This window comes from Rhinolophus sinicus, chromosome 10 (genome assembly GCF_057876585.1).
Source record: "Rhinolophus sinicus isolate RSI-liver-muscle chromosome 10, RSI-T2T, whole genome shotgun sequence".
Taxonomy (NCBI): domain Eukaryota; kingdom Metazoa; phylum Chordata; class Mammalia; order Chiroptera; family Rhinolophidae; genus Rhinolophus; species Rhinolophus sinicus.
Window position 1 is genome coordinate 1,016,282 of NC_142510.1, and position 23,542 is coordinate 1,039,823.

Here is a 23,542-nt window from a genome sequence, read left to right on the forward strand (position 1 = left end):
CTGGTTGACCAGGAAGGTTATTCTATTTTGGAAATGATGTGACATCTCTGAGCGCGCATCATGACACTCTCTGACAGAATTTTCTACGAGAGTGTACGTTAGCCACAGACGGGAATGAATGTCTCGCTCAGTGAAACTCAGTTTTCAGATCCTCATAGCCACGCTTCACATTCACACCTCTCCTCTCAGCTGCCTGGGTGAAATCGTCACTTCACAGATGCTCTTGGCCCAGCAGATCCTGAAGTCCTGTTCACTAATTATGCTTCTGAGCGGCAGTTTTTCTCCTACTATTTTTATCATTGTTTTTACACTTCAATGAACCATTTTGTCGTCAAGAATCCACTTTTGTGAATCAGAGCCAAAACACAACATAATAGTAACAATAAAAAACGCAAAGTTACACACAGGATATGCAAATGATGTCGCTAAAACAAACTACCTCCTAGCAACCGAATTTTAACTTCACCTTGTTAAGAGTCTGACCCATTTGAGCCATCTGCACACTTGAACCATTAAGCATTTAATGGTATTTGACCATTTTTCTTCCATTTCAAATTCATAAAATTTTTAAGCGCGTCATTTTCCATTGCCTATGCCACAGAAACTGCCAATCTATTTGAGGACCATTTGTTTTGTAGACAAATTGATCCATTTTAGAAACACTGAACTCTTTGACCTGGTATAGAGGCCAGTTGAGCCTCTGGAGTAATTAAACAACAATGACAGTAACAACACTTTGTGTTCACTGAGACCTTACGTGACATCATGTGGTCAGGTGCTATCCTAAGCATCTCAGGTGGGTTCTCTCATTTCAAACTCATGACGACCCTAGGAGGGAGCTCTAGTGTCATCACTGTGAGTTTACAGATAAGGGATTAGCAGTGATTACACACTGACTTGCTCAAGGTCACAGAGACAGTAGGAGGCTGAGCAGGAATCTGCTCCCAGGCTTGTTGTGGCTCTTCATGACGAAGTTATTTGGTTCCCTACCCTCTCTTCCCATCTCCCCTTCCTGCCTCTGAGCCCCCTGTCATGCCACACGACCTTCAGCTCCCCATTGGGATCTTCTATCAGTATCTGTACCCATCTTGTTCCCTCTGTCTGGAATGTTCTCCTCTGTTTCTCCCCTTTTCACCTTGGTGATTTTCACTCACCCTTCAGCACCCATTTTAAGGGTCTTCTCTTTGAATCTTTCCCTCCACCCATACCCCCAGGATTTTTATCTTATCTGTAATACCAGCCTAAATTTTATTTCTTTCTGCTCTCTCTAGACAAAGATGCAAAAATGTGGTGAGTGACAGCTGAGTTATTAAGAATTACAGTATGACAGAACATAATTTACTATGTTGTATCTGATTGTTCCCTGGTCTATCATTAACCGGCTCTACTTATTGACTTATGCCTCAATGAATAGGCAATTCCTTACCTTAAAATGTTATTCTCAGGTGGTGGGAGAATAGAATTCATTCTTATTGCATCTTGCATCTATCATAGCAACTAGTTAGCTTCATGAGGCACAGAGAATATATTCTCTATTTTACCCTCTCCAATTTACTCTCTGAGACTAAGACCCGTGATAGTAGGTAAAGTTTCTAAATCTACTCTGTCTGCAACAGTGGGGCTATTCATCAAGCAGCTATATCAATTTTAAATACATATGCACCCAATATCAGAGCACCTAAATGTATTAAGCAAATGCTAACAGATCTGAAGGGAAAAATAGACAACAATACATTAATAGCAGAGACTCTAATACCCCACTTTCAATAATAGATTACCCAGACAGAAAATCAATGAGGAAACATTGGACTTGAACAGTAACTGAGACTAAATGAACCTAACAGATGTATACAGAACAACCTGCCCCACAGCAGCAGAACACACGGCCTTTTCACGAGCACATGAAACATTCTCCAGGATAGATCACGGTAGGTCACAAAACAAGCTTTGGCAACTATAAGATGAAATCATAACAAGTATCTTTTTCTGACCACAATGGCAGGAAACCAGAAATCAGTTACAAGAGGAAAACTGGAAAATTCACAAATGTGGGGAAATTAAACAAAACACACTTGAACAACCAGTGGGTCAAAGAAGAAATCACAAGGGAAGTGAAAAAAAAAAAAATAATAATAATCTTGACACAAACCAAAAAGGAAACACAACAGGCCAAAGCAGTTCTGACAGGGAAGTTTAAAGCCACAGACGCCTCATTAAGAAAAAAAGACAGCGAGCTTCCTAAAATGAACTAGTTCGGCCAGTGCTTCTTGCAGTGGAGACGGTCACTTCCGGAGCCAGCTTCTGAAAAACGAACGTTCTCAGGAGGCTCCAGAACCTAACACTAGCATGTGTACTTCATGAAGTATCCTCACTGCTGTGAGCTGACGCCCACGACACTCCCCTACTCTGGCGATTAACGGTGTACGAGCCGGCCCTGTGGGACAGGAAGAAGCAGTTTTGTGGGCATGCTCGCCATCACTGACTTCACCGTCCTGCACCCGTACAATAAATCAGCCTTGCTATATACGGGGGAGCTGGAAAACCACACGCTAGGAACCTGGGGAGAGGCGCACCTACAGGACTCCTTTAAATCACCTGTCTGTATGTCTCCGAATGCCAGCTCATTCCATGCTGTCTCTTTGTTAATTCAAAACAAGAAGCACAGGCTAACAGGTTTGGACGCGGCATCAGGCCAACACCTCGTACCGTCTCACCCACGTACTTCACGAGAAAGCGCTAGTAATCCAAACTGCAAGGGTTGGAAAGGAACCAAATCGACTTGCAGAGCACAGGTGGGCATTTTCTTGTAAAGCTGACCTCCCGCACACTCTGTGACCCTGTACTTTCACCGCAGGTATACACCTGGAGAGATGCTTGTTCAAGTACCGGACACACACAGATGTTCATGGCAGCCTTATTCATTAGACCCCCAGACTGGGGGGAAACCGAACGCCCATGGAAAGCAAGATGGAGAAACTGTGGCACATTCATTTGGTAGATTTCAATACATCAGTGAAAATAAAGGAACAATAGCTACAAACATAAACGGGGGCGAACCTCAAAAATCAAATAGTGAGCGAAATAAATGTCACAGAAAAATATCAGCGGTGTGGTCACATTTGCAGACAACCCACAATGCTGAAAAAACCCTAACTAATATCATACTTTGGGGATGCACACGCGTGATAAAGCCAGCAGAGATATTTTCCAAAGGTCAATCCAGAGCTTACCTCTGGGGAAGACGGGCAGGGCCGCTACGGCAGGCGGTGGCTGCTGCCAGGGTATTTTTATTCTTCAGGCTGCACGTGTATTTCATACGTGCTCTATGAGATATAGCTCACCAGACAAGGTTTCTCTCCAAAGCAATTCTTTTGAGGTGTAGTCACCAGTTTACAGAGAATACAAGGGGAAGAGGAACATATTAAATGCCACCGTGAGCCAGCCATCACCGAAGTCCAGACTTTGGGACAACGCAGAGGACAGAGCACCCTCTTTCTTTAATACAAAATGTCAAAGGGCCAAAAAGGAGACAGAGGAGGAGCCTGGAGATCACAAAAGACGGAAGAGACGTGTTAACCAACTGCCAGGCTGGGAGCTTGCTCGGATCCCACTCAAACAAACAAATTACAAATGAAACAGCATGACAACTGCAAACATGTGAACATTAGCTGGGTACAGGGTGGCCATAGGATTTGTTCTTGATTTTATTGGGAAGCGGCAATGGTGCAGTGGTTATGTTTAAAAGGGGGATCCTTGCCGTTCAGAGCTAGTGCATGAAGTGTCTACAGATGAAACGAAATCAGTCTAAGATTTAATTCGAAGGAATCCCTAGTGGGAGGGACGGTGTAAAGAAATAGAGATTGGTCAGGAGTTGAAAATTACCGGAGCGAACGATGGCATGCTGGCCTTCACGACATTTCAATATGTTTGAAATTTTATACGTGAAATATTAAAACAAAATAAAAACCAGGGCAAACAATAAAAGAAGTTTTGCTAAATGAAGATCTGTTTTGAAAGGAACACTTGGGTTTCATTCCCTTCTCACCCTGCCCAAATAGCACCTCTTGTTTCCCACCAGACCACCTAGATCACTGCTTCCGGGGCTCTCCTTTCTTACACAGCACCTGGGGACCTGGTTAAAGCGCAGATTCGGCTCCGGCAGATCTGGGGCCGAGCCTGAGAGTGTGCATGTCTAGCCAGCCGCCAGGGGAGGCTGAGATGGCAGGTTCACCTCATCATAACCTCTACCCACCGAGCCGACCGTGCATTCGTTCTGCCTCGGCCCATCCTGGCAGCCTTCTGCTTTCAGTCTGTGGCTTGACAATCACCTCCTTGTCGCCCAGGCCAGCACCCTTGCCCTCTGGTCTTCAGTGGAATTTGTGCAGTAAAACTCCCGCCCAACAGATGCTACCAACTCCAGGGGCTCGAGCCCAAGCCCTTGGACGACACGGGAGAAAACCGCCCATCGCGTACTCTCTGTTCTCTGTCCGGCAGCCCTCCTCCTTTCTTGACGGCACGCGTTTCTCCCTCTCCCCGATGACGGCTTTATATACTCTCTTCTTCCCTCTTCCTAGCTTTCTCTGCTAATGACCTCGCCTCATGCATCATTGTGAAAACAAATGCTGACAGGAAATTCTTCATCCTTTCAACACCGAACCTACAAGCTTTCATGGATCAGCGAGGTCTTTTTTCTCATTATTCCCTCCTATAAAAAGTAAAAATCTGTCATCACCGACCACTCACATACACTGGATGCCATTCGCTCTGTCCCTTTTCGACCGACCGCTCCAATAGTTTACACAATCGAAAGGTTCCTGTTATTGTTTTGTTTTACTGCAAACGTACAAGCAGACAGTTGCCCGGGCCCCGCCCCACCCCAAACACTGCCTGGTTTCCATTATCCCGCTCACAGTTTATTTACCCTCCTTCACTCCTGAGCCCGCTCCCACCTGGTTTCCATCCTCACCACCTCACCAGAATCGCTCGTACCAAAGCCTTCAGCTACCTCCGCGTTGCCACGTCAGACAGACACTTTTCTGCCTTCAATGTTCTCAGTGTCTCAGCAACATGTGACCCAGTGGATAGGATGCTTGAGGTTTTTCCTGCTCTCGTCACGACACCATCACCCAAAGAATGTTCTAATCATCTCCTTAGGAAATCGTTATCACTAACCTTGCCTCTGTCCCTTTTCTTCAGCTCCTATCAAATCCATCGGCTTGGCTTGTTACTTCTACCTCTTAAAACAGGTTTCGAGTCTGTCCACTCCCATTCCAGCCCCTCTGTAAGCACATAAGCGACAGTGCCCCGAGGTCCCAAACAGGCCATCTACCTCCTTCCCTCGGAGTCTTTGCACATGCCCTTGCCTCATCTGGGACCCTTCAACACACTCCGAGGGCCAAGTCGCCCAAATTTCATCCCAGGGTAACAGTGGCACGAGTCTTCCTGGACTCCACGTCAGGCCCAGTGACCCTGCGAGAAGAGCAGGGACACTTCTACACCACATTCCTGACACCCTCCTGATCCATGTCCAAAACCGGTGCGCAGGCTCCCACGTGTTCTAAGCAGAAAACAGAGTCTGACATACGGCCAAGTCTAAGCTCATCTCCAATCACAGCAAAACCGGCTCCAGGCTTCCTCCTGGCTTTCAGCTCCTCCCGTAATAGAGGAAGACGGGAGCCAGCTCACCATTTTGAATGCACAGTAGGCTGGGAACAAATGGATACAATATTTTGTAGCTCCCTGGTCGAGAGGTGTATCTCTCCATCCCTCGATCATGTGACTTGTCCAGGCCAATGGGACACGAGCAAACGATGGAAGCGGCTGCTTGAACCGTGCTTGTGCATTGGGGCACCCCCTCTCTTGCCACTTTTGGAACCCAGCCACCATATGAAGAAGACTGAGCTGGCTGGCTCCAGAGGGAGACACGTGGCCCAGTCAATTTCAATTGCACCTGCCAATCAGCAGACACATGAGTGAGACCACCCACCTGCAGCCAGAGGCACAGGAGGGAACCCAGGTGGGGTAAAGAAGCAGAAGGACCGTCCTGACTGCCAGCTGCCAGCATAACGAGCTATAGGTGCCTGCGGTTTCCAGCCCCTACATTTGGGGTGGTTTGCAATGTCGCCAAAATGAACGTATACACCTCTAGAAGTCATCTCATGTTGCAGGTGTGGTTGGGCTACTTCCCTAGTTAAAATGCTTTCATCATTTGCTCACTGATCCTGGGGTGAGACCCAAGTAAGTCACTTAGTAAGACATACAGGGACCCACAGAATCTGATGTGCTCAGTCCTGGGACTCAGCTGGCCCCAGCTCGGCCCTCATGGCCCTCACACGTGCCATTCCCTCTGTCTGGACTATTCTGCCCGGCTCTTCACCTGGCGGACTCTCAGGTCACAACTTAAATATGACATGAGCAGAGGGGGCTCCTTTGGCCAGCTGGCCACGTTGGGCCCCCATAGAAATATGTGTCCAGTTCTATATCCTCGTGGCACCCTACTATTTCCTCTGTGGCCAATACCCCCGTTTGAAATACCACCCTGCCTGGGTGATGGTGTGTTTCAGAGCTGCCTTCTCTACGGCACCGTGAACTCGGCAAGGACACCATGTCTGCTTTGCTCACAACGGCAGCCCAACGTCTGCACGCTAACTGTCACACAGCAGGGCAGATGGAAGTTTCTGAGGCAGGTCTTCATCGTGGTCAGCCGTGCAGGCTCTGGAGAAGAGCTATCTGAGCTCTACCCCTCACTAGCTGAGTGACCTGCTTCATGCCTCAGTTTCCCCACCTCTAACATGGGGGTAAAAATAGCACCTACCACCCCCTTTGAGCTGTTGGGTGCCTTGTGCTCAGTAATTATTAATTATTTCTTGCCGAGCGAAGGCAGCATATCTGGACAACAGTGAACCAGAAACTTCTGCAGCCAACAAAGTGCTTGCTGCGTGGCTGTGGACACTGCCGTGATCACATCTGCATGCATCTCGGCCACCGCTCTGCCCCCTCCTGCCAGTGTGTGGCCCCGAACTCGGAGCCAGCTCTCTGACACGCGGCCAGCGAGCCTGGAAGCACTGAGCGTGGCTGCTGCGTCCTGCGTTCTCCCGTGGAGGGTCCACATCTGGGGTCAGGGAGCATTGTCCCCCAACAGCTGTAGCTGCCCCTCCTGCCACTTGATGGTCCCCTAGCTCAGTTGGATCTGGAGCCCACAAACATCCACCCAAGAAACACATCTGACGGCGCCACGAAATGTGTCAATCAGCCTGAACACGTGCGTGCGCGAGCACCACGGGAACTGGTCATCTACGCGGTCTCCACGCGAGAAACGTTTCACGAGGGGCAGCTGGCACAGCTTCAGTCCCCAAGTGCTCAGAAGCTGTCCTTTCAGGTTCTGGATGGAAAGAACATGAAGACCTAGGTGTCCAAGAAAATAAATGTAAGAGACGAAGGGGAGAGGACCTCGTCAGAAAAGCAGGGAGAGAGGAGAGAGGGAAAGTGGGGCCGACGAAAGAGAGAGAAATAAGACGTGGGGTGGAGAGGGAGACGGTGAGGGCAGGAGAGACCTCAGCAAGAGGCGGGGAGGTGCGGGCCGAGCGGGCCGAGCGGGCCGAGCGGGCGCAGGGCCCCGCGCCGCGCGGAGCGGGCCAGGCCGCCCTGTCCCCGGGCAGCGCGCAGAGGCCGCCCCCGGGCCCGCGGGCTCTCCGGAGAGCCCCACCGGGTGCGCCGGGCGCGGCGTGCAGCGCAGCGTCACAGCCCACTGCTCGGTGTGCAGTCACTCACCAGCCTGGGAGTCCGCGGCTGCGGAATGACGGGCACGGCTCCGGGGCTCCCTGCAGCTCCAGGCGCGCGCTCACGGGCTAGCGGGCGCGGGCCGGCGGGACTTGCATCCAGCCAGGCTCCAGCCCCGAGGGAGGGGGAGCCAGGCCGGAAGGCAGCGGACCGGAGGGGGACCTGCTCGCGTGTTTGTGTTTAAATTGTTTTCGAGCCCACGGAGCCCCGAGTCACATGCTGCCTCCACCATCACCGGACGCGTCACGTGATACAGGGCCCCGTCACGTGACGAGACGAGTCTGCCTAACTTCAGCCCCCGCCCCCACCTCCAGCTCACAGGCTGACAGATAAAGTGTTTCTGGAGGGGGCCGCCTACCCCCAAAACTCAGCGGTAGCGGGAGGGATGCAGATGGAGACCCCTCGAGCCCCTGCAATGCTAAGATCTGGGTAATCGTTCTTAGTGTCTCCCCCTCCCCCCAGCTTCTGCGACTTGGCGCAGTGCCAGCCCCAGTCGAATCCCAGCCTTTGTGAATAACCCAAGTCTCGCCAGCGCTGGCCCAGCAACTGCAGGGCGTTTGAGCTCACACCATTCCCCCTGGTTCTGGGAAGCCCGACTCTGGCTGCGCCCCATCCCTCCCCAACCCCACCCCCACGGCTTCCAAGCCGCCTGAGCAGTGGGAGTGGGCGGCTGTGGGACAAGGGCAGTGCTCCCCTGAACCGTCCAGCCCCCCCTTTTTTTTTTGCAGCTGCAGTAGGAGTCAGGTGGGGCCCCGGCTGGCTCTGATGAGGCTGTTTCTAACTATCTAGCTTCTCTCTCTCTCTCTCTCTCTCTCTCTCTCTCTCTCTCTCTGCATTTCTAGTTTCTCTGCTCAATCAGGATACAGTTAAATAGATTTGGTTTAAAAATCTGCTGGGCTTGTTTCCTCCCGTTCGTTCGTTCATTCATTCATTCATTCATTCATTCATTCATTCATTCAATCTCTTACTAACCAGATGTCCTGTAGAGCCGGGCTGGTCCTAGGCACCGAGGAAGGAGAGAGGGAGGGATGAGGTGTTAAAGAAATGCACACAGCAAGACGTCTGACCTTGAGGCACTGCGGGCTGTCTGTTAGAAGCAACAGAAATGTAAACAGACAGAGCAGATGCAAATTTGAGAGTCAGATACTAACTCAGGCAGGCAAAAATGTAAACCCGTATTCGTCTTGACCCAAACTTCCTACCTCCAGCCCCTCTGCCCCCCCATTCTGCCCAATATGGGACACTTAATCCAGTCACTTCCAAATAAACGCATCTGGGTGACTTAAAGTAAGTCAAATGAAAGATTTTTCTTTCGTCACTCTCCACCCTGGGGTTGAGTCTAAGCTCTGATACTCTCTCAAACTAGTAAACAAACTGCAGACCACTTTCCTGAGGAGGAGATCGTATGATTGTCACTCTGCAATTTGGGGGCCTGTTTGAGCAAAGGAGGCTCACGTGCGGGCAGCAGTGAAAAGGGCCTCTGAGAGGAAGAAGGGCCTTTTCCAAACCAGTTTTGTTCTATACTGTCCTATGCAATCATAGCAGAGAAGGGGTCCATGGCAGACCCAGTGGCCCACCCCTGGGTCCACCTGTCCCAGAAGCATCTTTGTGGCTGAAGCCTCTCTAGTCGGGTCTGTTACCACTTGAGCTGGACACATCCTCGCGGAAGCAGCATCCCGGGAACCTGGCAGCTGCTGGAGGGGCAGCGTCACTGGAACTGTGGAAGTGGACGTCTGCGGATAGTGGACCGAGAAGCAAGCTGGAAAGTCCTGTTCCTGACAATTTGGAGGACCAGATAATTGTGGAGAGCCTCTGGGTGAAATATATCAGACATTCGTTTAAGTGCATAGCTGAGCTCTCTAAACAGGCAGAAGAAATAGAGACAGAGAGCTAAGCACCGTATCAACCTGAGGGACTGGTGCTTGCTGGGGACCTGGCAGCCACAGGATGGGACCTCAGCGGGTGTCAGAGACACAGTCTCATGCCCAGGGAGCTGGGGCTGAAATCTCTACAGCAACGACAGCTCTTCGAGTGCTGTATCCTCAGTGAAAAAGTGGAACAGAAAAAAGTTTACCTTTACATCCAAGGAAACACAGAAGCCACTGTGATTCGACCTAAAGTCTGGGTCAAGTAAAAAAGAACTCCTCTGACAATTAATAACCAAGGCCTATCCTCACGTGCCTTTGATATTTGACTATATACTAGTTTTATGACCCAGGAATACCGACAATAAGAAATAACACGTAAAGAGTGGAGCCTTGGAGAGGCAGACATAAAACTGATCCAGAGGCAAATTCCCTAGACCCAGGCCTCACAGCATTCCCACAGATTAAGTTCCTATTGCAGGTGAGCTCATAATCCAAAATTATAAAACACCAGCTAGAGCACAGAAAGCACTAAGAGACAGAGCCAGGAGCAGGAGTAGCCCCTGTACGTTTCATTTAATAAAGCAGTTGGATGGTGACTATTAACCCAAAGCAGCCACTAAAATAACACAATTGAGCCATAGTTCATATGCCAACAGAGAAGATGAAATCAAGTCATAAAAATATTAATTTCATCTAAAAGAAAACAGATAAAAAAGGAAAAGGGGGAACAAAGAACATGATTTTAACCTATCTACCTGCATCAATAGTCACATTCAATGTAAGCGGTCTAAGCACTCCATTTAAAAAGAGATTGTCAGATTGAACCAACTGCATGCTAAAAGAAACCCATTTTAAACAGAAACTACAAATAGCTGACAAAGAAGTGGATGGAAAAAGCTATCCCACGCTCACATTAGCCCCAAGAAAGCTGGAAGGGCTCTGCTGATACCAGCCACGGAGAGATGTCTACTATTAATTACTACAAGGGATAAAGAGGGGGATTTCATAATAAAGGATCAATAGCAATCCTAAACATTTATTCACCAAATAAGACAGCTTCAAAATATAGGAAACAGAAGTGACAGAACAGTAAGAAGAAACAGACAAATCCACCATTAAAGGCAGATATTTCAACATCCCTCTTTCAATAATTAATAGAACAACAAGATTGAAAATAAGTGAGGGAGTGAAGACTTGAACACAACATTTTAACCAACTTCCCCTAATTGACTTTTATAGGATGTTCCACAAAACGGCAGGATCCACATTCTTTTCCAACACATACAGATGTCTACCAGGATAAGCTTAGTCATAAAACAAATCTCAATAAACTTAAAACAGATTAAAATCACGCAAAGTATATTCTCTGATCAAAGTGGAATTAAATTGGAAATCAAAAACAGAAATGTCTGAAAAACCCCAAATATTTGGAAACGAAATAACATACTCCTAAATAATCCATGAAAAGAGAAATCAAAAAGGAAATTAGAAGGAACTTTGAACTGAATAAAATGAAACCAGTAGAGCACAAATAGATATTACGTAAAGAAGGGGAAGGAGGGCCGGCCCAGTGGCTCAGGCAGTTAGAGCTCCGTGCTCCTAACTCCGAAGGCTGCCGGTTCGATTCCCACATGGCCCAGTGGGCTCTCAACCACAAGGTTGCCAGTTCAATTCCTCAAGTCCCGCAAGGGATGGTGGGCAGCGCCCCCTGCAACTAAGATTGAACACGGCACCTTGAGCTGAGCTGCCTCCCGGATGGCTCAGTTGGTTGGAGCGCGGGCTCTCAACCACAAGGTTGCCGGTTCGACTCCCGCAAGGGATGGTGGGCTGCACCCCCTGCAACTAGAAACGGCAACTAGAAACGGCAACTGGACCTGGAGCTGAGCTGCGCCCTCCACAACTAAGACTGAAGGGACAACAACTTGACTTGGAAAAAAGAAGTCCTGGAAGTACACACTGTTCCCCAATAAAGTCCTGTAAAAAACAACAACAACAACAAAAAAACTATGCGCTGCTTTATTAGAAAGAAAAACCAAACCCAATTTAAAAGTCTGCACATTAGAGTGTCTCTCGTGATCTGGGTAAACGTGATGAAGAAAACCAGCAGAGACAAAGCCGGGCTGGAGGACCAGGGTGGTTCTGGACTTCCAGGTAACTCCAAATGCCTGAATGCAATGGGACTTTGTTTTACTGGCATTTTTATTACCAGTGACATTTCACTTTTTCAAATGTTAATTGGCTGTTGGTATTTCTGTGCAACAGCTGAGTTTGTAATTTTAAAAATTTTTAGAGGAAAAAAACAAGTTGCTATTTTGAAGAGCTAAATGCAGCTTCTTCTGTCCTCGAATGGCACAATTTGTCCCAGAGGAATTACCTCTGGGTAAGAAAAACACCTGAACGAGTTACTTCGGTTTAAAACATGAAGGGCCTACGTTGTAGGACAGACAAGAGGTGATGAGGATTATGGGGTGTTTGGGGAGAAATGTCTTAAAACACACCTGTGAAGACTGAGACTCTACCACACTGAGGTCAGGAGAGGAAAAGCAGCAGCAGGAATCAGCATCAAGAAATCAAGACAAAGCGGGTAGCAGAAGTGTCATCAGAAACACAGGGAGACCCTGGGTTTCCAGGCTACTGGCCAGTTTGGAAAATAAAGACCTGAACTAATGAAGAGCCTAAGGGGTCTCAGAGAAGCCTGGAGGACACTGGTCAACACGTGGGCGATAAGATAGATGTCTGTAGTTTTGGGATGACACCTAAAGCACAGGCAACAAAATCAAACGTACACAGGTAGGACATCATCCAACTAAGAAGCTTCTGCACAACCAAAGAAACCATCGGTGAAAAGAAAACCTACAAAATGGGAAGAACATTTGCAAACCATCTTATCCGATAAGGGGTTAATATAGAAAATAAAGAATTCATACAACTCAATAGCCCAAATAACTCAATTAAAAATGGGTGGGGCGGCCGGTTAGCTCAGTTGGTTACAGCGTGGTGCTCTTAACAAGGTTGCTGGTTCGATGCCAATATGGGCCACTGTGAGCTGTGTCCTCCACTAGATTGAAACAACTACTTGACTTGGAGCTGATGGGTCCCAGAAAAACACACACAGACACACACAAGAATGGGCAAAAATTTAGAAGTTTCTCTAAATGGTTATCCAGTTCGCTCAAAGGCACTTACTGAAAAATCTCTGCTTTTCACATTGATTTATGCTGAGACTCATATTTGGGCCCCTTTCTGGAGTTGTATCCAACCCCCGTGATCTGTCTGCCTGTGCAGCACTGAGAACGTAAGGATTTCAAGCGTCCGGCGGGGGCTTGGTGTTGTAAGGTCAGTGCTGCAGAATGAGAAGCGCCTTCTGCCCGCTGGGGCCGGCTGGGACTGAGGCGTGTGTGGCCGGGCCCCTTCCTGGCAATGACACAAGGCACACACAGCAAATCCACTTCTGGATACAATCTTCCCTGTCCCCATGACGCTGTGTTCCTTGGGGCGATGCCCTCAGGTGACAAATGACCTCAGAGGGAATGCTCCCAACATGCCCACGGCCTCCCGACCCCCGAGACTATGAGGCACTCACACAGACCTTCAGTTTGTACTTGCCAAGAGGAGACACTAGAAGTATGGCACCGGTGGCCTAAGCCCCCCTTCTGGCTGCGTCGAACCCCCTCCCCATCCTTTTCCTCCTCTTTTAGCACTGATACAGTTCCCTCCGTGTTCATTTTTCATCAAATCTGTTTTTATTATTCTTGTTTTAGAACACGGAAAAGAACCTTTCTACTAACTTTCTTTATATACTCTGAAGTCTAGGTACAAACAGACTTATAAACAATTAGCAAAACTGTATTAAGGTGCCAATGTTTCCACGGGAGTATTTTATTTTGAATCCTAAATGTATGTCCAGTCCATTCTTGTATTAGTCACTAAAGACTGAAAATGGAAAACTAAACAGAATATTCATACCGGCCAAGCCAACATCATAGCAGTGACTAAACAGCCAGGTTTCAAAGCGGAAAAGCAAGTTGAACTGGCGTTGGCTTTCATGAGATCACTGTTCGCCGTCCATCAGCTGTTAAGAGCAGAAGAAATTAGGGATAGTTGTTTTTTTAAGACCTTTCAACGTGATCTTTAAAACAATCTCGGAGGCTTCTAACAGCGCCTTGATAAACTGCTGACTCCACTGCTGGGAGAACTCCCACCAAACCTGTTTGGTAGTCGCATTTGCTTCCCATCCGTGCACTGAGCTGTCACTCCCACGGCAGCTCCCCGCTTACCTTTTATCAAGGCCGGAAGCAGCTTACTTCATTCACTCCTCTAACACGATCCTTCGCAGTTCTTAAAACTCAAAGTGTCTGTGGAACACACTAATGCCCAAAGGACGTGTCTGATACATGAAAAGCAGCAGCAGGACACACACACACACACACACCTACGTGTTCCGTGAGGCCAGCTCAGGTGGAGGCACACCTGAAGGAGTCAGAAGGGCCAGCACGGCCGTCGGGGGCTTTGGTCCATGGTTTAGTCCAGTAAGAACAGCTCCCTCTAAAGGAGTGACAGACAGGGAAACTGGACAGATGGGGACGCTCGCGCAATCGGGAAGAAACCATTCACGCCAGTCCTGCCTCCCTGAAAGCCTGGCTTCCACGTCTTGGAGGGGGCTTGGCCCCCTTCGGTCGGCGTCTGAGACTCGCAAAGGAGTTATTCCGAGCCCGACTGGAAGCGTTCCGAACCCTCTGGCACACCGAAGCAGCTAGCTTTCAGAAGGATGCTGTCTGCCAAATCTACAGGAGCTCGAAAACGACGTTCCTCCCTTAAGGAAGATGACATACCACTGGTTTCCAGGAAGTTTGCAAACGTAACTTCAAAGCTAAAAACAAAATTTCATCAAGCTTTAATTTCTTTTTTTTTTTTTAAGGAGGGCGCAGCTCACATTGGCCCATGTGGGGATCGAACCGGCAAGCTTGGTGTTGTTAACAGCACCGCGCTCTAACCAACTGAGAGAACCAGCCTCCCCAGCTTTAATTTCCTTTCATTTTGTTAAGCAGTATCCAGCACCCGTACCTGTTTGGGAGTCAAGTGTTTAGGTACAGCAAGATGGATAAAGGGGGGATTTTGGGGGTGCTGCCCTGTGCTGGCAATGACGGGGTGTAGGCCACCATAGGAAGGAAAGAGTAGAAAGAGTAACTAAGGGACAAGGTGAGACCTGAGGCCTAAACAAGGCCGAGGGCGACAGAGCTGGAACCCCAGGCTGCAGATGGAATGTGACACTTCAGGAAACACTGGAGGTGAGGGGTGCCCAGAACAAGGGCAGGGAGTGGACCAGTGAAAGCGAAGGTCAGCTGAGCTTCAAGTTAAAGGACGATGAGCCTCGGTGACGAAACTGACCCCACACGAAGGAACTTACGAAGAGTTGTGGGTGCCCAGCTCCTCAGTGAACGTGGGAGGCGTCTGGATCAGGGGTCCAGATGAGGAAGAACTCATAATGTAGTGTGGCCAGGGTATCTCAACGCCAGTGTGGGGCGGGGAGGGCTGGGAACGGCAGCACAGACACCCAGGCCTAGTGACAGGTGCTGGGGACAAACCACATGACTCAGGCATCACCACAAAACAGCCCCCTCAGAGGAAAGTGGGTTTGGCTAACAGGCAGCATTTCCCGAACTTAACTCAGTCCGGAATGGCTTTCATGGTAGAAGAGCATCCGGGTATCCCTGTGATTTTTCTTTACTTAATCCTTTTAACTATTAAATGCTGCATCAAAATACACACTACAGGAAGTACCCTTGTATGCCACCTGGAACCAGGCACCCACAAAGGCGGTGCTGGAAGCACGCTCTCTGGCCACAAGCCAAACCCTCTTACCAGCACCACCACCACCGAGCGGAGCTGGCTCTCCTGCCCCCCTAACCTTCGTCTTCCAAATCCTCATTTAATGGCCACGTGTCTCAAGCACCCTAACCCCCCAATCCTCCAGCAGCTTGACGCGGCCCACCACACACACGTCCAGAACCACCGCCCGTGAGGGGCTCCATGTCTTACCTGGACCTACTCCCTTCTTCTGCCCGCTGGGCACACTGGGTCGTCGCTCCTGTGTTCTCTAGCTGGCACTTTACCAAGGACTTTAACTCATTTATCAGGGTTTCAAGGAAAACACACAACCATAAACGAATCACAGCGCTTCATCTCTCAAATTCAAGCGCACACTTCTAAGGACTGCATGCAAAGCCTTCTCGATTGATCCAAGCAGCTCTCCAATTAGTCGGTTTCTCACTTCTGCGCCTACCAGCCCCGTAGGCTGACCTCTGCTCACTTCAGAATGCTGTGCATTCAGCTCACCTTACACTAAAGGCTCAGTGGGCTTTTCAATAGGGAAGTGGACGGAGAAAAAGACACGACACGACTGTCCTCAAACAATACAGCGTTCAACATTTGAAAAGTTTACTGAAAACTTTTATTGTAATCAAAAAGTGACATAACGGGGTTGTAATGAATTCAGCAAATTACGCTGCTGATATTTTAGAACTGATACCAGCTTTTGCCAGGCAATTAAAAAAATTCAAATGTGAAAATTTCACAGTACAGTAAACTCCACCCCAACTAATTAATGGTGGTTAAAAATAATAGGCCCTAGGCAAAACCTCTCGTGTTACATGGTCACAACTCACAATTCTGTACAAAAGTCCGTGTTATAAAGCTCTGATGTAAAAATCGAATAATCAAGCAGCAATATTTTAAGTGCAGCACAGGGTCTTCCATGTCATTATTTACAAGGCTTGAGTCTCTTCACGTTATTACAAAACTTAATACAGATGACTTAGTAATTAAGTCAATGTAAAAAATCTGCCCTACACGCTGACAGATTGCGCTTTTTGGTCGCCCTTCTCCTTCTCCTTCTCCTTGTCCTTGTCTTTGTCTTTGTCTTTGTTCTTCTTCGACTTCTTCTTCTTGTGTTTGTGTTTTTGGCTTTTCTCCAGCTCTGCTTCGGGGCCGGCGTGCTTCTTATGCTTCTTATGTTTTTTATGCTTCTTGTGCTTCTTCTTCTCCTTCTTCTTCTTCTTCTTCTTGCTGTCCTGACTTCCTGCAGAACTGGCACTGCTACTGTGGCTTCGGGTTTGGCTTCCGGAAGGGCTGTGACTTCTGCTCGGACTGACACTGGGGCTGCTCTGACTGTGGCTCCTGGGGACGCCCGCCTGGCTGACCGCTGCTGCGTCCACGCTCTCTTTGACTTTCTCCATGGCTTTATCTTTCAGCTCCTTAGAAACTTTCCCAGAAGTGTCTTCCTCTTTTACAGACACATTGCTCTCACTGTCACTTTCATTATAGTCAGGTTCAAAAGCAGCTTCGTCAGTTTCTCTAGTTAAGTCGGAGGAGAGTCGAGACGAGTGACCTACCTGGGGCTTGGGCTTGGTGGCACACTTGTCACCTTGCCCAGGGACTTGCTCTTTTTCAATCTGTGGGTCTGGAGGGTTAAGTATGGGAAGTAATTTATTGCCACTTGCCTCTTTGCTGTTCCTCGCCTCCAACACATGCTTCTCACGATCCTTACAGGAGTTTTTATCTACAGCTTTCGGCTCCTCACTTGAGCGTTTAGCATCATAAGCAGCTTTGTGATCGTGAGGCTTTTTGTCTCTCGAGGGACTGGAGTTAGTTTTTTTGGACTCTGCTGTTCCTTTTTTAGGCAACTCCCTCTCCTCCCTTGGCTTAGGCTTCTGTGCAGATGCAGAGTCTTTACTCCGAGATGGAGAGTCTTTTCTTCTTGTCAATTCATTCTTTTCATCTCTGCGTTTGGAACCCGAATGTTCTCTGCTGTCATAGTCCGTTTTTTTGTCTCTATTGGGAGTGAAGTCTTTACTTGAGGAACCTCGGCTGGAATCATGCTTATCTGAAGTTCTGGTCTCTTTGGAAGGTTGGGACAGACCTTTCAAGTTCCCGTGCTCGTTCAGACGGTCCCCGTCACCCTCCTTCTCCGGCTGAGTGCTGGTCTTCCTCTTGTCAGGGTTCTCCTTTTCCAGCACGGAGTGCTCTCGGTCCCTGCTGCGCCCTTTTTCACCAGACGCAGAGGGTTTTGAACCTTTGGCCTCCTGCTGCACCACTTCATGGCCCACTTCCTTGCTGAGCTTCTGAACTTTCTCCAGCGGCTCGCTTTCTTTTTCAGTGTACTTGGCTGTACTGGATGGTTTGGTGCTGACATTTTTTATGACACTGGCAGGTTTTCCTACACTTGGTACCGGCTGTGTGGACTTGACATCTTCTTCTTCAGATTCAAAGTCATCTTTGTCCCACTTGGACTGAGGGACCTGGATCATGATGATGACATCTTCAGCAGGAGCTGTGTTGTCGTTATTATATTCCTCCAGAGTCTTAATGACAGTTCGCTTCGTATCTGTTTTTTCTTCCGATTTCCTCACAGGACTGCCTCCAGTGGAACTCGTACTAAAAAGAATGAAGATAACTTTGCATTAACGAAGAATTTGCTATTATTAAACAGCGATAAATCTAAAAAGGCTAAAACTTAAACACAGTAAATGTACTTTGAACTTTTAAAAGTACTCCGCTCCAGTAGAGAGACGAATGGTTTTAAGTCTATGACCGTACGAAAACCCAGTGTGGCTCAGCGCCCCCGCAACTCGACCCAGCGCCGCACCCTGAACAACTCCCTGCAAGACCCAGCCTAAGCCCCAATGCGAACGCGCGGACACACGTAGGCAAACACGAGTGGATGGGTACCTGGTATAGTCCACAAGCGTGGAGCTGGGACCTTCCGAGCCCGTCGCCTTTCGCCTGACCTTCCCTTTGCCTTTTTCTTGTTTAACTCTGCTGGACGCCGACTCCAGTTTTTCAGAGGGTTCTTTTGCATTGGATACATTTTCTGTACTTCCAATCTTTTTACCAGTTTCTCTGTTGAGTTTGATTTTTTTGGCCGGGGCAGCTGAGGAGGAAGTTTTGTCTTTTTCTGGGGTCCTGTCCATCTTTTCAACATCAGGTTCCATTTTGCGTTTCGGTGATGGTTTCACAATTTCACTTCCTTCTAGTTTGGAGATTTTCAGGGAAGATGACTCAAAATCTTTATCGACACCCTTTTCTTCGGTTTTCCTTTTCCTTTTCTCCCCCTTGTTGTCAAGCGGCTTGCTCTTCTCACCGGGCTTCTTGGCCTTTTCGTCCTTCCCAGCTGGCTTCTCCGGCTTGACGTCTTTCGAGTGCTCCTTCTTCACCTTCTCCTCTTTGAGCGGCCTGGGCTCTGGCTGCTCTTTCACCGACTTAGAATGCGCTTTCCGGGGCGTGCCGGTGGCCTTTTCGTCTTTCTGGGAGGAAGATGAGGACTTGGCACCGTCAGTCTTCGGGGTCTCCTCTTTGGCTTTCTTCAGCGGGGGTTCAGGTCGAGGAGACTTCTCACGCTCCCCCTCTAGTTTTTCTTGGGGCCCTTTAGCAGGCTTGACGACGTTTTCTTTTTTGGACACAGTAGATCCATCATTTTTGCGTTTGGTCTTGTCACCTTTTGCTTTTGGTTTATCCTTCTCTCTCTTGTCTTTTTCAGACACCGATTTGAAAGGGACGGATTCTGCATCCATTGGTTCGTCTCTAACTGGTGTGGCATCGTCTCTACCTGGGAGAACAAACAATGACTCTGCTTTGTTTTCTTCACCACTTGTAGGTTCTCTTGATTTCCTGGAAGTTTCTAGTAGCTCTGGGTTCAGAAAGCCTTCACTCTCGTCCCCCTTTCTCCTCCTCCTGTGCTTCTTATGCTTGCTTCCTTTCCCATCTCCGGCACCACCGTCACTCTCCTTCTCTTTGCACTTTGTATTATCCTTCTGATTGTGACTGTCTCTAGTGGAAAGCTTTTCTGGGTAGTTGCCGCCTATGTTTCTACTCCTGTGACTTTGTCCACCAGAATAATCTTCTCTGCGGCCTCTTGTGAAGGGAGAATTCCTGATTGTAAGTGGTAAAAACCTCTCCGGAGAAAAGTTCTCTCTGTTTGCTGCTGGTCGGGGCTGAGCTCCAGCAGCATAGCCTTTGTAATACTTTTCATACCACTCTCTGTATTTTCTCTCCCATTCTCGGTAACGTTCTTTTTCGAATGGGTCTCGAAAGTCAACATTCCTGCCATAATAAGCCTTGATGTCATACGGTGGTGGGACTTCTCTGTATCTGTTAAAATACTCACGTTCTGTTTCCCCTTGGGGTGCGGCACGTTTACTGGGAGACTGGCCCCGAAAGGCCTGCGGGGACCTTGATCGAGAATGGTACCGTCGGTAGTGGGGTGACCGTGACCTAGAGCGGTGGTATCCGTGCGACCTGGACCGAGAACGGTAATTCCGGCTCTTGCCTCGGCCTCTTCTGGGGTACGGCGGCGACCGCGAGTAGGAACGCGAGTGCGAGCGGCTGAATGACCGCGAGTAAGAGCGGGACCGCGTTGAGCCAGACCTCGATTTAGAGTAAGTGTACGAACTTCTCGAATATGATGACCCACTATAGGGAGATTTAGACCTAAAAACAAAAGACAATAGTTGATAGTTGAGAAATATATATGAAACGAAACCCAGACTCTCAGCTCCTATCTAGCACACTCTCCTCACGGTTCCATCTTTCTTTACGTCAGCTTTCATCTGAGTTGAGTAAAGAGGCACAGTGGCCTCAATTGGAGAGGAATAGAGCACAGAGATCAGAGCAATCACTTGTTAAAACAAAAGCGAAATTGTAACAATCAGAGTGAAGTGCATTAATGTACCGTGAGTTATATGAGCCAATTAACTCAATATTTTAAAAAATGCCAATTGAATTTAAATTTTACTTCCTAGCTAATTACTTAAGTAGGAGTAATTTTTTTTGGTCCTACATTAGCCAATAGTCTAGCTTTAAAAGAAACCACATTTCAAATGTCAGCTTTAAAAATAAGTCTTTTAAACAAACTTCCAGGGAACTTATAATTCAATTTTTCTACCAATAAAGTAATTTGCATTCTACCACTTCAGAGCTATACAGGTTAACGTTCCGGCAAGAAGCTGGAGCGTCGGGTGAAAGGTCCTCAGAAACGTTCTCTGGCTAGGCCCCTATTTCTTTCCTTCCACAAACATTTCCCAAGTATTTCACATTAAAATAACTTCGAGGGACAAGGGCAATTTAATCCCCGTAAGTGCTGGTTCTACAGTAGAATTTACACCGAGACATTATTTCAATAAACAGAAATAACACTGGGAAACCAGCTGCATCTCCATTTCTATGTACCTAGACCGAATCAGGAGCATTCCATAAGTGCGATGTTCCTTATATCCATAGCTAGTCCCTGGGTATTCAAAGTCCCGTTTGTAATTCTGTTGCGAAGGCTTGCAAAACACTAACCTGGAAAATGAGCGCCTACGCTCCTTTTGAATCTTTTTGTATTCCATCAATTCCTTAGCAAAATCATTTGTAAACTCATCTAGCTTGGACTTTTTCTTTTCCCTAGTAAAATAAAGTTAAAGAGCGAAAGTTAACAAAAACCATTTAAGAAAACTAACAAGACAAATGTAATTAGATCATGAATGAAATGAATGAAATTGCCATTAGTTTTCCACTTTAAAACTAGAAATAACTAGGAATCCCTGAGGAAGTTGCTCGTATGGCTTTGGTTTCATTTGTCGGTGGTTTTTCTTGTGCTAGGTGGAAACACACTGGAGAATGTTCCCAAAGATACCTACTTAAGTTACATCAGAAATGAGAGTGTGTAATAATTCCGAACCAACCACTTACTCTTCTTTCAGCCGCCGCTGTTCCCTGTAGAACTCTTCCCTGGACAAAGGTGGTGCCTGGGTTGTTGGGATGGTGTTTGAATGAGCTGTCTGCACGCCTGACGATACCCAAGGTGCTGACAAATTGGCCGGAGCTGGTGGGAACCCTGGGGGAGGGACACTGTACCCAGCAGGTGGTGGCTGGCCAGGAGGAAACTGAGGAGAGAACTGCGGAGGGGGGACACCTGGAGGGAGAGGCAGCGTGTGGGGAGGAGGCGGGTACAGAGGAGGGGGCGGCACAGGTACGAAGACTGGAGCTGTTGGTAGTGACGGGCCTTGCGTTCTCTGTGATCTTTCGCTGTGGTGTCGTCCACGGTTTATACTTCTGGAGAAATAAATTCCAAGGTATTATTCCTTCAAACTAAAATCATCTCAGGCAAGTAAGCTTGTCTTTTCTGTCCGTACTTATCTTCACACTTACAAACAGTAGGCTAGAATCAACTACTCCAATAAGTGTAGGAATACTGGCAGCATTTATATGTAAAGTAACTGTAAAAGCCATCCAGGAACGGAGATGACAGGTGCTTACAGGGCTTCTCTGTATGGCCGTGCTGTATCTACTAGTTCTCTCGTGCGAAGTTCAGATTCATTGTCACTCCATAATGCCCTGTTCCTTCCTAACCTGCCTTTAAAGGAACCAACTGGCAAGTGTCAAGAAAAAACACTTTCCATAATCTTTTTGAGGAAGAAGTGGGTAAAGACCCTTCAAAGTAGAATGTACTGGTTTTAACATTTGCAATGAACAATTGCAAACCTCCCTGTTTTCTCTCAAAGGCTCAGGTGAGAATAACAGTGCTGGCCAAAGTGGCTGAATTTTGCCCCATCAGAGAAATAGTGGCTCTTTTCAGTGGGCTTCTTTCTGTTCCGCCACGTCCTTTAAATTACAGGTGACTGTCCCCAGCAGCCGCTGCAGAGGGGGGGCTTTAAGCCTCTTTTCCGGGTCTGATTTAGTAAATATTACCTTCCATCAACGTGATCTAGTAACGAAGCCTTAGCGCTCTACTCCTGCTACAGAGTTAGTACGGAGGAGCCTCTCCGCTGGGCGAGTACGCCCTCCAGAGGACGGCCAGCGGCTGGCTTCCAATAGGAGTCACCACTGCTTGTGTGTGTGCAGACCAAGCGCCCCAACAGCCTCGTCTCTTCTTTTAGAAAAGAGAAGGTGGAAGAAGACTGGGACAAGTGGGTTTGGCAGAGACATAAATACATCTCTTCCTTCACACGCGGGAGCCAAGCTGGTTAACTTTCACCTTACACTGACACCTGAAATACTGTGTGTGCCCCGACGTCGGCACTGGGAAGGAACCTGAAACCATCACTGGAAACACTGAGTGTAATTCATTCTTCCTAGGCCTGTTCAGGGCACCTAAGGGAGACCAGCGCGGCCCACTGCTGTGCTTTCACTTCTCTGTGGTGGAGTTTTCAGCGGCATCAGATTGCTGTTTTTCAAGATTCTTAGCAAGCCTACCTGTAGCAGCTCCTCTCCCCTCTTCTGATTTGCTGTGGCGGGGAAACCAGATAGCCAAGCTTGTTGGAACTGTGGAAAGATAAGGTAGGTTGAGTGAGACATGTGACCTTTACGTGTGCAGACTCCGAGACACCGATTGTAACTTTCCCTACTCCCTTATCCCAACTCTCACACTTGTTCCAGACAGAAGAGATGCGAGTAAACATCACACTTACTTAGAATTAACTACTTTTCCTGATTAACACATTGTAACAATAATTACACCTCCATATAGACTACTTCTGCCATGATATTTTCATCACATTCTGTAAGTTACAGAAAAGAGCCCTGCGGCCTCCACACGTAGGCAGGTGGCACCAATCCTGCCTCCAGGTGAGGGGACAGGCTGAGACGGGAAACCACACCCACTGCCATGTCATGTAGACAGAGGAGCTGGGATTCAAACCCACATCTGCCTGTCTCCACACCCCGTGTTCTTTCTATTGACATGTTCTACTAGTCTCTCACTTAACAAACTTTTCCTATAAGAAATTTCATTTACCTTTGAAACAAAAAAATCCAAGTTGTAGAATATAAGCTTGTTTATATGGATTACATAAGCAGAGATGACTGTCTAAATAAAACAGTAATAAATAATGTGCTGATTTTCATTGACACAGGACATC

At 47.9% G+C, this 23,542-nt stretch overlaps 2 protein-coding genes across 11 annotated transcripts in view; both read right to left on the reverse strand.

The window, feature by feature from the left end:
• The window catches only part of TNRC6A (trinucleotide repeat containing adaptor 6A), a 126,522-nt gene extending 118,491 nt beyond the window's left edge, over window positions 1-8,031 (reverse strand). For 4 of the 7 annotated variants that reach the window (XM_019750172.3, XM_019750175.3, XM_019750174.3 and 1 more), the window contains exon 1: window positions 7,771-8,014. The gene's annotated coding sequence lies outside the window, so the exon portion shown is untranslated. Of the gene's footprint in view, window positions 1-7,770 lie in introns of all 7 variants that reach the window. The other 3 variants (XM_074322876.2, XM_074322874.2, XM_019750173.3) reach the window with 1 other exon arrangement.
• An 8,044-nt stretch (window positions 8,032-16,075) lies between these two features.
• RBBP6 (RB binding protein 6, ubiquitin ligase) overlaps window positions 16,076-23,542 on the reverse strand; it is a 28,922-nt gene continuing 21,455 nt past the window's right edge. For 2 of the 4 annotated variants that reach the window (XM_019750181.3, XM_019750179.3), the window contains 5 exons: window positions 22,878-22,946; window positions 21,375-21,737; window positions 20,985-21,086; window positions 18,375-20,132; window positions 16,076-18,080 (listed from right to left, as the gene is read on the reverse strand). In XM_019750181.3, the coding sequence (XP_019605740.3) occupies window positions 16,493-18,080; window positions 18,375-20,132; window positions 20,985-21,086; window positions 21,375-21,737; window positions 22,878-22,946 (3,880 nt within the window). In that variant the 3' untranslated portion in view covers window positions 16,076-16,492. The remainder of the gene's footprint in view (window positions 18,081-18,374; window positions 20,133-20,984; window positions 21,087-21,374; window positions 21,738-22,877; window positions 22,947-23,542) is intronic. The other 2 variants (XM_019750182.3, XM_019750180.3) reach the window with 1 other exon arrangement.